At 33.7% G+C, this 16,443-nt stretch overlaps 2 protein-coding genes across 4 annotated transcripts; one reads left to right on the top strand and one right to left on the bottom strand.

Annotated features, from left to right (window-relative positions):
- Positions 1–791: 791 nt before the first annotated feature.
- On the top strand, positions 792–5,192 carry LOC129312401 (serine/threonine-protein kinase AGC1-7-like). Of its 2 annotated transcripts, none has more exons than XM_054954986.1 (4): positions 792–826; positions 1,159–1,231; positions 2,513–3,186; positions 4,002–5,191. In XM_054954986.1, exons 3-4 carry the CDS (start codon positions 2,513–2,515, stop codon positions 4,882–4,884), a joined length of 1,557 nt encoding a protein of 518 aa, XP_054810961.1. In that variant the 5' UTR covers positions 792–826; positions 1,159–1,231; the 3' UTR covers positions 4,885–5,191. The 2 variants fall into 2 exon arrangements, with proteins under 2 accessions (XP_054810961.1, XP_054810962.1); XM_054954987.1 differs by lacking the exon at positions 792–826 and adding an exon at positions 2,028–2,056 and having other exon boundaries at positions 850–1,231; positions 4,002–5,192.
- LOC129312402 (isocitrate dehydrogenase [NADP]-like) lies at positions 3,805–10,181 on the bottom strand. Of its 2 annotated transcripts, XR_008593543.1 has the most exons (16): positions 10,024–10,181; positions 9,235–9,278; positions 9,027–9,136; positions 8,375–8,412; positions 8,185–8,262; positions 8,045–8,098; positions 7,865–7,966; positions 7,647–7,738; positions 7,449–7,552; positions 7,130–7,198; positions 6,937–7,052; positions 6,747–6,781; positions 6,474–6,616; positions 6,225–6,347; positions 5,989–6,133; positions 3,805–4,600 (listed from the first exon to the last, which is right to left on the bottom strand). XR_008593543.1 is itself a non-coding variant. In XM_054954988.1 (15 exons), exons 1-15 carry the CDS (start codon positions 10,070–10,072, stop codon positions 6,040–6,042), a joined length of 1,251 nt encoding a protein of 416 aa, XP_054810963.1. In that variant the 5' UTR covers positions 10,073–10,181; the 3' UTR covers positions 5,788–6,039. The 2 variants fall into 2 exon arrangements, 1 of the variants encoding a protein (XP_054810963.1); XM_054954988.1 differs by lacking the exon at positions 3,805–4,600 and having other exon boundaries at positions 5,788–6,133.
- Positions 10,182–16,443: the final 6,262 nt, after the last annotated feature.

Genomic DNA, 16,443 nt, shown 5'->3' with positions numbered 1-16,443 from the left:
CTTTACATTTAATGCTGAGAAAACATTGAACTATGTTCATAATTGATACGGGTGTTGATCAAGAGTTGTTTCTCAATTTTAACTCCATGTTACATTGATTGTCTGCAATGCAGCCAGAGACAAAAGACGATGAGGTAAGGAAAAGTAATTTTTTTTTTTTTTTATAAACCAACGAAATCCCACTCTGTGACTCTTTCTTCAAATATATAATTGCATGAATGTTGAAAAGGAAAATAATGAAAATAAAGACACTAAAAGAGAGTAAGTATTTGTAAGCATAGATCTGGGTCCATTCTTAATAATGGGAGTAAAACAGAGGTGCATAGCAGACTCATCAAAATTTAAATGTATCGCCATAACTTAAATCCGAGATAAGTGCAATGACATCTTTATGGATTTCTCATCATGAAAAAAATCCATTAATCATACCCACATATCAATCTATACGGCCCATGAATGATCTAAATGAAAATGAATCCCTCAGTGGTCTCTAAAGATTTCTTTCAAATGATGCTTCTCGTATTCTTATATGTTGTCTTCAGGGAAAAGATTCAATATCCAAGAAAGATCATAACTTAATATCACACATTTCATAGATCAATACCAAGATAGAAGGAGACTGAAATGGAAAAAAAAAAAAAAAAAAACAAAAAAACAAAACAAAACAAAACAAAAAAAAAAAAACAAACAAGCAAACAAACAAAACAAAAAAGAAAAAAGAAAAAGAAGGATTTGGCTACGTGGAAGTTGGAGCATTGTTGGTGGTTACAATGGCAATTAAGCCATTGTTTCAGAGACTAAGACGCCTATCCATTCGTCTTCCCAGGTATGACCATTTCTTCTCTCTCTGTTTTCCTCTCCTGTTAAACCCCGTGCTCTGATTCCAAAACAAAAATTGACTGGACAAAAAAAAAAATTCGATATTTCTGTAATAAATTATGGATTTTTCCTAATTGTGGTTCTGTTTCTATCTCCTTCTCTTTTGCTTCCAAAAGTCTTTCTTATGTTGCAATCAAGAAACCAACTCATCTTCCATATCCTCATCTGTCATTTCCTGCCAAACCATTAACAACCACCTTCACATTTCACATTTTAGCTTTGGCTTCAATCAATTTACGTCTCTTTCTTTGACTTCCATTTCTTTCTCCAATTCAAAAGAAGAAGAAGAAGAAGAAGAAGTAGAAGCTCTTGTGGCTCTGTTTCAGGATTATTGCTGTCATTTTGAGTTCAGGTTTGTCCTGATTTCTCTAAATTCTGTTAACAACATTTTTTTTCGGCCTGCTGTTAACAACTTTTGGTTTATGTCCAATTGTCTTTATGTCATTAATAAAATATTTTAAATGATTTGGCTTCTCATTATCAGATATATACTTCATAAGCATGCTTGGTCATTGACCAGAGGAAGCCTGTTTGTTTGCGTCTGATTTTATTACATGCTCGCCATGAATTGAATTGTAGCTCTTCCCGTCCTTGACATTTAGATTTGTGCTGTACATGATCAACGCTAAGCCCATTTAAACACTACTAAAGAAATATGTATAAAACATAAAATTATAATAAAATAAAAATTATATCTATTATAGTCCTGTTTTTATTTTCTTTCAATTAATAAAACTTACTTAATTCTTTCGAAACTTTTGTGATGAATTTTCAATTTAAACAATCAAAGAAAATTGTGTTCTAAATTATTGTTTCCTTCTTTCTAAAACTTTATTTTTTGTTTAAGGTTATTGCTCATAAATAAGATTTTGGTCAAATAATTTTTTCACAGAATAAGTGAATTTTCTTATGGAGCCACATGAATTTTCTTCTTAATTTATGAAGGCAATTGCCTCCATTACCTTACACGAAGGTCCGTCCTAGGACCCAACCCCTTTCTTTCTCTTTATATTTCAACAAGAGTGAATTATTTCAAAGAATTTGGATTGAATATCTGGTTTTAAGTTTGTGGAACGGCTTACATCTATTTGATATGATTTCTAGTCAAGATTTTTTCAACATTTTTATGCACTTGTGTTTGTTGGCAGAAAATTTCTCGAGGGCTGATTTATTTGAGGTAAGGGCTCCCATGTCTCTTTATCTCAAAACACCAACACCTTCTCAAGAACAAAAAATGTCACTAATGGATGCTTGCTTGCTTGATTTGGACCAAATAACTGTTTAATCAATAACCTTCATAGCCTATTTTTGGCTATAGACTGAAAGAAAATAGTGAGTTAGTAGAAAGAGAGTCAATTCTAACATACTTCACTCTTTTGTGTCATACTTTTTCATAAATATATGGTACATGTTATTACATAGAATCACAATCTATATATGGCTTCCCTGTGATACCTAACACATGTTTCACTAAGAAGATTATTTTACAAGATATTGAAAGAGACTGGACAATTATTTTAAACTAACAAGCTAGGGATTTTGATATGGGGTTCTGTTTTGAGATTTTCCCTGTATTCTCTAGAACTAGTTGTAAACTCTCCTCTTTCTGATAAAATTTCTACCTTGCATTAAGATGAAAGACGATTTTCCATTGGGTGGTATTGATACAGCATGTGGTTCCCCAAGGCATCTCAAAAAGCCAAACCAAGCTGCCAAAAAGCCAACTGAATCCCAGAAAACAGAACTACACAGCAAGAAGATGACGTCTGCAAATCCTGATCCTCAAGCTACCTCATCTACAGTAACCACGGGAATCACAAGGGGTTTACCTTCACCTTCAAGAACCAACAATCATGGCTATAGCAGTGGCAATAGCTCACGTAGTGACAGTTTAGAAAGCACAAGTGGTGCACCCATTAAGCCACATACTGGTGGTGATGTAAGGTGGGATGCCATTAACATGGTTTCCAGAGGAGCCCCTCTTGATCTTAGCCATTTTCGGCTTCTCAAGCGAATTGGGTATGGGGATATTGGGAGTGTGTATCTTGTAGAACTCAGAAAAACTAAGACTTATTTTGCCATGAAAGTGATGAACAAGGCAGCTCTTATAAGTAGGAATAAACTTCTAAGAGCACAGACAGAGAGGGAGATTCTTCAACTTCTTGATCACCCTTTCTTACCCACTCTGTATTCTTACTTTGAAACTGATAAGTTCTATTGTTTGGTCATGGAGTTCTGCAGTGGAGGTAACCTTCACTCTCTTAGACAGAAGCAGCCAAACCAGCATTTCACAGAAGAAGCAGCACGGTTAGTGATTGATTTGACTTTTTTATTTCTATAATATCATCTTTTCATGATTTCTTAATCAATATATATTAAACAGATTTTTCAAATAAATCTAATCAGGAAAAGATTAACATAACAAATCAATCAAGGAACAAAAGACATGTAACTATATCCTTTCATAACTTATTCGCTATTTCTATCAATTGGGTTTGCTTGAAAAATTTTACTTGTGAAGGGCATCTCTAGTTTGATAATATAGGCTGATAGCCAGTCCACAGTTAGGACTGATACGCTGTAAAAGAAAATGGGAAAAAAAATAATAGAACCGATTATTCCTGTTGCCCATAAAAAAACGTCATAGCATGGTGAAATCTGTTCAGTTGACTTTGATATTTTTGCTCATATTCATCCTCTTATCAGGCAGTAAATTCAAAGCATTAATTGGGGTTCCACGGCATTTAACTTTCAGAAGACTTCTGCAAGGGACTAGTTTCTTGCATTTCCTCAACTCTTCCATCTTTCTGCATACTCTTGTGAACATTTTGAACAGCAAAAGCAACCATTTCTTTTTAAAATACTTCTATTTGTACTCTCTTGTCCTCTTCCTTTATTTTCCTAGTTTGTGTTGAGAAAATAAGAGAATAAGAATACATCACTCGTAAGTTTCATACGTTGCTATTCTGTGTATCGAGATTACAACAAGTTGATTTCACGTTTGCATAACTAAAACGAAGTTAGCAATCCCTATTAATCTCCATAAAAGCAAAGTTCAACAATTTGATTCTGCTCTCTGTATTAGACTGTAAAAGCAATATAAGAACTCTATTTCATGTCAGGTTCTATGCTTCAGAGATATTGTTAGCTCTTGAATACCTGCATATGCTAGGCATAGTGTATAGAGACTTAAAGCCAGAGAATGTCTTGGTCAGAGATGAGGGCCATATAATGCTCTCAGATTTTGATCTATCCCTTCGCTGCTCGGTCAATCCTATGCTCATCAAGTCTTCATCTGCCCATGTAAGCAGCAGCAGCAGTGGCAACAGTGGTTCTAGTTCTGGGGTTGTTTTGGATGACCAGCAAGCAGTGCAGAGTTGTATGCAGCCATCAACTTTCTTCCCACGCATTTTACCATCAAAGAAAAACCGAAAATCAAAGTCTGATTTCGGCCTCATAAATGGAGGTACCGCCCTCCCTGAATTCATGGCAGAGCCTTCAGATGTGAGGTCAATGTCCTTTGTAGGGACACATGAATATCTTGCACCTGAAATCATCCGGGGAGAAGGTCATGGCAGTGCAGTAGATTGGTGGACTTTTGGGATCTTCTTGTATGAGCTTCTACACGGGACAACACCCTTCAAAGGTGCTGGAAATAGGGCCACGCTTTTCAATGTTGTAGGACAGCCCTTAAGGTTCCCAGAAACTTCCCAGGTGAGTTCTGCAGCAAAAGACCTTATCAAAGGATTGCTAGTGAAGGAACCTCCAAAGCGCATTGCATATATAAGGGGTGCAACAGAAGTAAAACAGCACCCATTTTTTGAGGGAGTAAACTGGGCTCTAGTAAGAAGTGCCCTGCCTCCTCATATACCAGATCCTGTAGATTTTACCAAGTATGCTGGCAACGAATCAGCAGAAGCAGCGGACAAGGTGATAGGTATTGCAAAAGACAAACATGGCCCAAATGGCTCTGCTAATTCTTATATGGATTTTGAGTATTTCTAACAGAAAGTCCTAACTGCACTATACAAAACTGTCATCCCCTTTTCTCCCTAAAGAAAATAACGGAGGAGAACTTGAGCAATGATAACATGCATACAGATATGTAAATTTCATCCAAAGTTATCGTTTATACTTTTGGGTTTCTTTTAGTTTTAGGTCTTCAATATGTTTTGAAAATGAAGGATTGAATTTTTGGATGAGTATCATCACCAGAGAGATTGTAACATATGACATGAGTTCTTGTGACAGAGACCGAAATGATATGGGAAGCTTAATCTTACTATGAATGGTATGAAACAATGAAGTGTTCTTTCTTTGGAGTATTTAAATGGGTTAATTCTCCCATCTCAACACCTTGTTTTTAGGGTAGTCGGTGTCCGCAATCTTAAAACTGTTGATTTCTCCAGATGAGCTAAATCAGAATGCAAATAGACGAACCGTAATATCTCCCATTTTCCCATGGACCAAAATTGAAATACATATTAAAGGTTTAAGCTTCATTTCCGATTGCTAGGGATGACCTGTAGTCCTTGTCCCATCAAATAGGTACTCAAGAACACTAACTAGACTTGAAAACGAAAACGAAAACTGCCTGTGCGCCAAAATAGTCCATGGAGAAAAAACTTTACATCATCCACACACAAGTTTTCTCTTTCTCCAAGTTCTAGCATATTTTATACTGACGTGGGAAAAGTGATATATAGCAACTCCATTTTTTGTACCTTCGATAACTCTCCAAGTTAGATAAATAATTCTAAGGGTGGAATAATGATAGGTTCCCGATTTTGGGTTGCACATACTGTTAATTTGATTAATGAAGATCTCTTTTTCCATTTAGAAAAACAGTTTTACAAATTGAAACTTGTAGGTATTAACTTTTTTAAGACAAAAAGTGACCAGGATAGAAATCACAAAACAGCCAACTTTGTATTATATGACTAGAAAGTATTACACAAGACCCCATCACTGAGTCAATTTATTTCCCAGATAGATTAAGTAGTCTATCAGTGATCTTCACATCCCCGAATTACCAAGATATGAGGGGTAAACCAATAGCTAATATGCCACATATAACTAAAAAGGGGGCTTTTCCCACATAAGCTGTACCGATCTGAGATGGAGATTGTTGGGAATCTCAGCCAACATTTAGCCTGAACTTCAGAGTTTTGCTTTCATAGATAACCTGCTTCTCAGCTCCTCAGCCACGGCATCAATGAACTCTTCAGTATTCAAATACTGGGACCTAGAAACCCTACAAAAAAAGAGGAAGTATATGTAATCCGTAACAATGATAAAGAAGAAGCCAGTATTTTACCAAAAAATTATCCACTAGCAGCAGTTACTTTGGTCCATGAGCAAGAAGCGCAAGATCCTTTGTCATGTTTCCCAATTCAACTGTTCCAATGCAAGCTGCTTCAAGTTTCTCAGTAAAGTCCAACAATCTTGCGTTTCCATCCAACTTTGCCCTGAGAAAATAAATTTTCTTTAGATTTTTCATCCATTTCAGGAAAGAATTTGGATTCAACATTTTTTTGGGGAGGGAATGGGGAAGCAGCTAGGAAAACAAAATTTGATCAGTTTTTAATCGTTACCTGTGTGCAAGGCCCCGTGACCAAGCAAAAATGGATGCTATACTATTTGTACTAGTTTCAACTCCCTTTTGATGAACCCTGTAATGACGGGTAACAGTGCCATGGGCTGCTTCTGCTTCAATGGTTTTTCCATCTGGGCATACCTGTAGCCAGATGTAGCTACTCAGCTCTCAAGCTTCTATTTTAGAGACATAACAGAAGGAAGAATGACAAGAAACAAAGAAAGGAAATATCTGAAAAGAAGGAATACTGTAAAGGGTAGAAAATAGATACCAGTACTGATGTCATCAAGCCCAAAGAACCAAATCCTGTTCAGGGAAACAATTGACCAAACCAAATTATGAATCAAATTACTTGGTCGGGAATTTGTGAAAGCATTTTCCAATCCATGAATTAATTAAAAGCCACAAAACTTTCAAGGACCCAAACAAAGCAAAGTTCTCAACTGCGTGTGGATATACACCTTGGGCTAAGAAATCACTCTGCACATCCCCATCATAATTCTTGCAGGCCCATACATAACCTCCATCACTTTTAAGAGCATAAGCAACCATATCATCAATGAGACGGTGTTCATACCTAAAAAGCCAACGATATGTATTAGAAATGAACTTATGAAAAAGTTTTTCATGAGCATGACTAGGAAATTATCTGACCATATCCCTGCAGCTTTGAACTTGGAACTCCATTGACTGTCATAAACTTCCTGGAAAATGTCCTTGAATCTTCACAAAAGCATAGAGAGAACAAAAGTTAATGGAAGGAATATGTGATTCCGCTTTATCCACACCTCTCTTCCTTAGATTTAGGCATGAACTAAAGTTATAACACTTCCTGTAACCAAACAAAGAAATATAATCGGGAGGGAAGTGCTTAAAATAAGTTGATCATCTAAAATTACAATAGTAACCCATTTACTCTTCATGAGGAATAAAACACAAAGAAAGAAGATGGACCACAAACATACCAGCATACCTGCCATCATATTTCTTGAGGATTGTATTTTTGGTACTAAGATAAAGTGGCCACTTTTTCTGGTAAGCAATATTCATTGAAGCCTCAGCAAAAGCTCGAATGGACTGTTTCAAGACCAAATATATCATAGTTATAGCCAATGAAGCCCCATATCATTTCACAGACAAAAATAAAAAGAAGCACCAACCATATGCGAACCTCATCAGTGTTATACATGGACATAGCTATGCCTCCAGCACCAGTAAATTCATAGACCTCTAACTCTTTTTTTTCACCATTTCCGTTGGGTACTGTGAAAGTGCAGATAAACTTCATAAGATGCTCGTCTAGTGTGGTACTGATTAAGCAATTCAACAATTGTATCAAAATTGAACTAACAGAATCTTGAGAAACTGTTAAATAGAATCAGAGTTTACCGAACAACAACTTTAGCTTTCCCTTCCCTTTTATTACTGTATCAGTTGCTCGGTACTGATCCCCAAATGCATGCCTTCCAATGCAGATGGGCTTTGTCCAACCTAAAAGACTATGGATTTTACTCCCCAGATCCCATCATAAAGTACAATTCACATAGTAGGTTTTAGTCTTTTATGAACCTGAAACAAGACGAGGGATGTTTCTGCAGATAATTGGCTCTCTAAAAACTGTACCTGTAGAGCCAAATGTTCCCCAGAGACTCAGCCAATATTCCAGAATAAATAGCAGAATTACAAGAACCATTAGAAAGATTAGTTACCATTTAAAATGTTCCGAATTGTGCCATTAGGACTTTTCCACATTTGCTTTAAGTTAAATTCCTTGACTCGAGCTTCATCTAAAAAAATAAATCCTTTGTATCAAAAATTTATTTATGCAAGAAGCTGCTAATTTAAAAGAAATGATACAGAAACACATGCACCTTTCCATATAAAGTCAATTACAAATACCTGGAGTTATAGTCGCACATTTGACTGCCACATTATACCTGCAAAAAATAAAATGAGCATCACAAGGTGAAATTAGGAAGCTTCAGCAGGCAAGATGGCTTATTTTAAACGAACAGAAATTAAGATTGCTCCACTTCTTTCCAAAGAATTTGAAAGATGACATCACAAGGTTGGTATCCTAACCAAATACATCCACTAACCATAGACTACATAGAGGTAGCATCATAGATACAATTTAGTGCATGCTTTCTTTCCATATAATCTCACATGTTTCTTCTTCAAACAATTCAATCTTCTAAAATATATATTATTTGATTTTAAAATATCCTCAACCATTACCAGCTTTAGATTTAAGCAAAGAATCTTCATTTCTTTACTTTCTTCATCTTCTAACTGCATATCTTAACGACCTCTCAAGTCTCTACCACTAGAATCATTTCTCTGAATACAATGTTTCCTAGAAACTTGCCTTCTAACAGGAAACTACTATGATAAGGAAAGGTATAAGCAGCCAACATATCACAACAGTAATGGCATGAGGAAATCAGTAAATGTTGAATACCAAGCAGAAAGAGTAACATTGACCACGATAGTCAAATGTCATATACTTGAGTGAAAATACGCAGAAATATCCAAGAATGAGAGAACATACTTGAGAGTAGCTTCAGCACTTTCAATGGTAACTCTATCATTAGTAGCATCACGATGAGGAAGGCCAAGGTCAAAATACTTAATATCCAATTCCAGATAAGGGAAAATAAGCTGCAAAAAGAACAAGGAAGAGGGAGAAATGCATCTAATATTCAAGAGAAAAGAAAAGAGCCTAGCTATTTCATGAAGACGATTCAAGACATAAGTACCTTGTACTTTATCATTTTCCAAATTACCCGTGTCATTTCATCTCCTACATGTGTAAGCAAGGATGTTTAATCACAGAAAGAAAGCGGAAAGATGATGTTTTCTTAGGACCTATTCAACTAGAATGACATAACAATAAGAAGCTCAAAGTTCATAATGACTGTCCGCTGACTAGTCAGGCGGCAAGCAGACATGGACACAGCAATTTGCTCTAAAAACTATCAGCCTAGTGAACAACTATGAAGCACTGGTGCTTTAAAAACATAGCTTGATCATATCTGAGATGTGTTCTATACTTGTAGTGCATCACACTTCAAATTTCAACAAAATGTCACTTTTTTTAAATATGTTGCAGCGCCCATGTTGCGCTATCTCTCAAAAAAGGGGGAGGAAATGGGACCGCCAGAATCTTTTAAAAGACCGGTTATCTACACCTATAACAAGACAATCAGTCTCCTGAATCTGAAACTCTCATTAAGCCGCATCGTTTAAACTATTTTCAGGTAAACTAAAAACCTTACAACGTTTTGTTATCTTTGCTGCTCAAAATCCCAAATTTCTAGCTTCGTATTGATCAGAACTTCCCAAAAGTAGTTGTTTTTCAAAGAAGAAAACTAGAATTTCAAAGGATCCAAACCCACTAGAACTCAATTCCCAATAATGAATTGAAAGACACACATATTTTCCCAAATCTAGTTTATCACTAAGCGTACGCAGCACTGCACAATCATCATCAGTGAAGTCATGTAGACAATCAGAGAAGTGTGAGAGTGAAAGATGCTTTCTTTTACCGTCCATTTCAACGATGGGGTTGTCCACCCTTATTTTCTGAAACGCCATTCGGATTGCTGCAATTTTCTTGAGGGGAGAAGCAAATCAGAGTTGAAAACAGAAAGGAAAAAGCGATGGGAATTGAAGAAATAATCCCACGTTTTAGTAGTGCCTTCTTGCCGTCTTGCCAAGCAGATTGAAGCACGCAACAAAGTTAATATTGGTTATATTCATTTTATGTGTAATCCGTCAATATTCATTCTTACCCCGATTAATTGTCAATTTGTCAGTTAATTTAGAATTTTGGGTGTTATAATGAGATAAATTTAAAAAATATTGGTAAAACAAATAAAAAAATAAAGTTAGTTAACAAACATTAGCAAGAGGCAAATTTAAAAGGTTAGATTTATAAAATAAATAAATAAAATTTGTATAATTAATATCAATACAGAATATAACTCTATAGCTACTTACTTTTAAGTGTATGTATTATAAAATACAACTACATAAAAGAAATAATTTGTGATTAAATTAAATTTCTCCCATATGTAATAAAATCAAGCTTTTACTTTATAAGTATTGTCCTTATGAATGTCTTTCAATAAGAATTCTTTAAACATTTTCTTCTCAAACTGAGACTAAGAATGAAGGCAAAAAAAATTAGAGAAATTGACACATTGTAACTCTTATAAATTTCAAAATAAACTGTGTTTGATTAAAATTAATGGAAATGTATTGGATGGTCCATTTTGTATAGTAAAAGCTACCTAATTGTAGCGCTCTCCACAAGTGCACAAGCCGTATCAAGTAATATAAAGTGAGTAAAGTATCGTTCCCACGAAGATTTATGTTAAAAATACAGTCAAGCAAAAGACTAAGTAAATTCAATTAAGCTGAGCAAAACATAATGAGATGAGGTTGGTTTAGCAAATTAAATTAAAATTAGAAAATAAAGAAAAGCAAATGATTCTCAAACTTCAAGCCCAAATTGATACCTAAGATTATTTATCGGCCTACATAATTCATAACACTAAAATTACCTCCTTTCATAAATGTTTTTAATAAAAATAAGTGCTAACCTAGAGTTATAAAAATACTTAAACAAACTTTCTCAAATCATAAACAAATGTTTAGTTAAATTAATTGTCCAATTTCTTATTACAATTAATAAAACCCAATTTTAAGCTTTAACCCTAATATAGCTATGCAAAGTTAGCACTTATATTTCTATCTTAATAGCAAAATCATCCATTCGTTATGCAAACTTCAACTTCTTACACTATTTTACCTAAATTCTATACCCAAACTAGCCTCTCTCAAGCATCATTCAAGTGAACAAATCAACTAAATGACGGTCAATTACTTAGAAGTATTAAGAAAAGAGTAAAATAAATCTTATATATATCATTAATCATAGAAAGAAAGGATAAAATTAGTGTTAATCCATACAATGATTTCAAATAATCCTAGAACAAAGTGTTTACTGTTCATAATCATCCATAAGGTGCAAATACATAAAATATTTTGGACCTATTTTAGAATATAAAAGAGAAAAGGAGAAGAAACAGAAAAACTAAGAGAATAGAGCTTCAAATGTTTTCAAATCTTCATTCCCTTGCTCTAAGATCCTCCAACTTCAAAACCCTAGCATACCAAGTTTCCAATGGAGGATCAAAGTTTGAAGAATGCCTTTACAAGGCTCAGAAATTTGTATATGTAATCCTAACTTCAAGTCTGATGTCAAAACGCGTAGCTTCAGTAAACATTTTTTGGCTGCAGCTTAAATGTTTCTGTGAGTGTTTTGGCTACAGCTTATGATTTCATAACTACAGTCGAAGTGCTTTTGTCTTGTTTTGATTTTGGCTTTCGGCTAAGATTGAAGGTTTGTTAGCTGAGGCATAATTCTTCACTCTTTGTCTTGTCTTTTTCTTAGTGTAATAACTTCATAACTCCTTCTTTGCTTATCAAATGGTGCTTCAACAATTTAAAAAGATAAGTAATTTTTGCAAGGTCCAAGTTCAATCTTAACCAAGATAAAAATTATGCACAATTTAGATCAAGATTTTGTCATTTAATCCCAAGTATGAGAAATGTTCATTTTCCTATTATATTTACCAAAATTATGCACAATTTCATCTAAAAGCATATGAAATTGTAGGAAAATACATTCTAATGGCATAAATTTTCATTAGTTATCACCAGTTCTCCTTAAAAAATAGTTTAAAACTAAATTTGCACCTTTACACATGTTGAGGTAGAGTGCCACGTGTCATTTATGCCCCCATATTATAGCTGGGAATATGAGTGAGCCTGGTCCTATGGGCTTGGCCCTTAAGCTCGGTTATCTATTTTTAGCCCCCTTTTTAAGGCTTGGCCCTTATGTAAAGAGTTCAAGCCCAGGCCCAAAAGCCCTGTTCAAAAAAATAAAAAAAAATAAAAATAAAATTAAATATTATAAATTAATTAAAATATTTTAAAATTTAAAAAATTAAAATCCACACAATATTTTAAAAATTAAACAACATATTTAAAAATCTAAATAACACACATTCATCAATCCAAATTCAAATCCTCCTCATTCTCATCATCTACAAATAAAACATTAGATCCCTCAGATGTAAGTGTACTTGTTGAAGATGAAGGTAAAAATTCAATATCAATTACCTTTATAACTTTTTCTTCATCATCTACAATAAATATTAATCAAATTGTATCATTATCAATTAAATATATGTATGTGTGTGTGTGTGTGTAAAATAATCAAGCTTATCAGGGCTTGGAGGGCCGCCTAGGCTCAAGTCTTTTTTCACAGGGTTTATTAGGGCCAGACCCTCAAGCATGATTCCTTTAAAAAAAATAATTTTCAAAGCCTGTACTCTTATTTAAACAAAGCCTATAAGCCCAGCCCTCCAGGCTCGGCCCTTATTCCCGACTCTACCTCATATAATGTTCGTTGAGTGAAGTCAACGTTGGGCTACTATATGCTCCTTTTTTTTAAAGTTGAGAATTTATTTCACATTACCTAATAGTATAGGCTACTTAATACTCTTGAAAAAATAGTTGGGAGCCAAATTTATACTTTTACCTTTTAGAATATTAAATAAATCCTTTGGTTTTTACGTGACATTTTGATATAGTATGAAAAGTCTAAAACATCCTTCATAACTTAGGTGAAAATTTTCTAATTTTACAATTTTGTCGTGGTGAATTTATAACTTATTTTTTCAATGTTAATGCCGAACACAATTTGCAAGATTGACTCTTAATTTTGCAATTTAAAATAAATGAATTTGCAATTTTAGTTACCAAATTTTAAGAGGGAATATAGACGTTAATGTTTAAAGCTAAAAAGTAATAGAGTTATTATTCTAACAGTTCTAGAAATTTGTAAATTTGACTTTCAATTTAACAACTTAAAAATGATAAATTTGCAACTTATTTTCAAAATCACATATTTGACTCTGAAGTATTTAAGTCAATTCATTTATAATCAAATTTGTCAAAAAAAAAAGGCATGGGACTTTGTTGATATTTTTATATTTTGGAATTGATTGAGATTTAAATTTAATTAATTGATTCCTTTAAGTCTTAGATGTCATTTTCCCTTCTCTTTTAATTAAAAATTAATGAATGTTCATGAAAAATATTATGGGCTGACATGAATAATACATTTTTATTATTATCAACCTTGAAAAAAAATACAACAAATGGATTGGCTATTTATAGCCTAATGAATACACCTGTTAAATAAGAAACAAAAGAAACTAGAAAAACCAACAAACTACAACCTAAAACATATAACAAGCGTAGTATCCTATAGTCCAATATTCTCTTCACTCTCCCTCAGGTTAGTATCAAAAATGTTTAAGGTACCTAACTTAGTTAACATAAATTCATGACTCTTTTTCCCTAAGGCTTTAGTTAGATCTTTAGAAGACACAATTGTTTCAAGGTAATCAAGCATTCTTGTAATTTTTCACAAACGAAATGGCAGTCAATCTTAATATGCTTTATTCTTTCATGGAAGACAGGGTTTGATGCTATTTGTATAGTAGCTTTGCTAGCACACATAACTATAACAAGAATTACATCATCAACCCTTAAGTCCTTTAACAAACCTTTAACGCAAACTGTCTCAGCAACCACACTTCCTAATACTCTATACTCAGTTTTAGAAGATGATTTTGACACTGTCCCTAGTTTCTTTGATTTCCAGGAAATTAGAGCACCTCTTAATTTTATCAAGTAGCCTAGGACAGATCTTATTTTCTCTAGGCAAGCTGCCTAATCTAAATCACAAAAGCTGACAAGTTTTGTGTTGTGATTGGCTAGGAAAAACAATCCTCTTCTAGGATCCTTTTTAATGTTTTTAACCACATTCATGGTAGCTCTCATATGAGACCTTTTTGGAATACTCATGAATTGACTGAGAACCTGTACTAAATATGAAATGTGAGGATATGTAATGAAAAGGTAAATTAATTTTCCAATTAACCTTTTGTACCTAGTAAGGTTTTTTAACAAGTTATCATTCTCCCCCTCTTTTTCTTGACTATATAATCTCAAACTAAGGGTCATAGGGATATTTTTAGGTCCAGAAGTTCCTAAACCAGTGTTTGCTATTAAATTCAATGCATATTTTCTTTGATTTAGCACTAATCCCTTATTAGACGTAGCTATCTCAAGTCTAAGAAAATATTTCAAAACCCTTATGTCTTTCATTTTGAAATTACTTTGAAAATGACAATAAACAAGGTTGTTGGAAATTTTTAATGGCTATTAATGTTAGTTTAATAATTTATTAATGATAATGTGAGTTGTTGGGACTTAATAAACCTATTGGGTATGATGGGTAATGAGTTTATTATATTGATGAAATGAGAATGTGGAGTTAAATGTTAGGAAAATTACTCAAAGAGTGATATTAATGAATGTACTTGTGATTGGTTTAGATTGTCTAATTTTGGCACCATTCAAGCTAATTTGGAAGCTTGTATTTTGAGGGGTAAACCTTTGACCTCTCAAATGTTTAAGGAAAAATTATTTTACTTTGTATAGTTGTATATTAATTATTTATTTTATGAACTAAATCATTTAAAAAAATTTATTTAGGTGCTTGAGGACCCATTGACACAAATATTGCAATGTGATGTATTATGATGTGAATTTTGTATAGAAGTATAGAGAAATAATATGCAATTTTGTACAATTGTGATTAATGTTGATGTTTGAGAACATGCTTTTATGGAAATGATGAATGGTATTCAATATGTGTTATATAGCAGATAAAATATGGTTATGGATGAAATATGATATATTATTATTTTGATTACATAATATGTGTAATATGTGCATAGCATGATCATTGGCGAGAGTTCGCCTAGTAAGAGGAGTAGATTGGTAAATCCATGTGGTAATGGCGGCTTACCGTTGGAATCGGAAGCTTGCCTTGGCACTGACTGTTGGAATCAAGAGGTAGCTATTATCACATGGTTAATTTGGGACTATCTCACTTGTTCCACAAGAGACTCAAACCTATTTAGTCTTCACCGATTCATGAGAAGACTAGATTAGGGTTACAATACCCCATGATTGTTAGTATTAGGTGAAATCACGATATACAAGTAAGTGAGTTAACCCTGGCCTGATAACTCATCACAAGTAGAAGGTTGAGTTAGTTCGAGTTACGGACATAGCCACCGATTTCATGTTGGAAGTAATGTAAGGGTATAAGGTTAGTATTGATCATGCATTTAGTTTCAGCTACATGTTTGTTATTATTATGGTACGTCATATTTTAGGGGTACATAGTTGTAATTTTTTATGAACCCAAGATATGAATAGCTATGATATGTTCAGTAGTTACAAGTTCGCTCACATAGTTGTTATCATTGTGGCTGAGGCCATACGTGTTATGCATATGATATTTGAATTTATTGCCTTTTACATCCATTTTTAATTGATATACAAGTGTATAGGTTATGTTGACCTTAGTTATTGAATGGTTATATTTACCCCTTATCCTTTAATATTTTTCAGAGCCTAGCTTTTCGGATTAGGATTAGGGAAAATGACTTGAGACTAGGATCATGTGAAAGTCCTAACAATGTGCCCCTAGATTTATTTTGATGTGTATTTAAGTTGTTAACTTGTCAACTAGGACTCATACCATTATTTTGAGCTACTTGCATTGTAGTTGAGATTATCTTGTGTATTTCATGCCTTAAGCTAGTGGTAATGTGGTTATAAAGCTTGTATAGGGTTGAAAAACTAGTGCAAGTAGAGTAAAGTGTATTTTGGTTGCCTATAGTAAAATATGAATGAATCTATGCAAGTTACCTCCCCCTGTATTTTTGTGAATTGAAGGGTTGAGGGTTGATTTATGATATATGTATATTGAAATGGTTGTGGTGTGTTGCATAAGTCCTATATGGCCCATT

The sequence above is a fragment of the Prosopis cineraria genome, unplaced genomic scaffold (genome assembly GCF_029017545.1).
Source record: "Prosopis cineraria cultivar Desert tree isolate PC_DT_omini unplaced genomic scaffold, ASM2901754v1 PC6, whole genome shotgun sequence".
NCBI classification, from domain to species: domain Eukaryota; kingdom Viridiplantae; phylum Streptophyta; class Magnoliopsida; order Fabales; family Fabaceae; genus Prosopis; species Prosopis cineraria.
The sequence above is the reverse complement of the archived record's forward strand: the minus strand, read 5'-3'. Positions and strand labels throughout refer to the sequence as shown.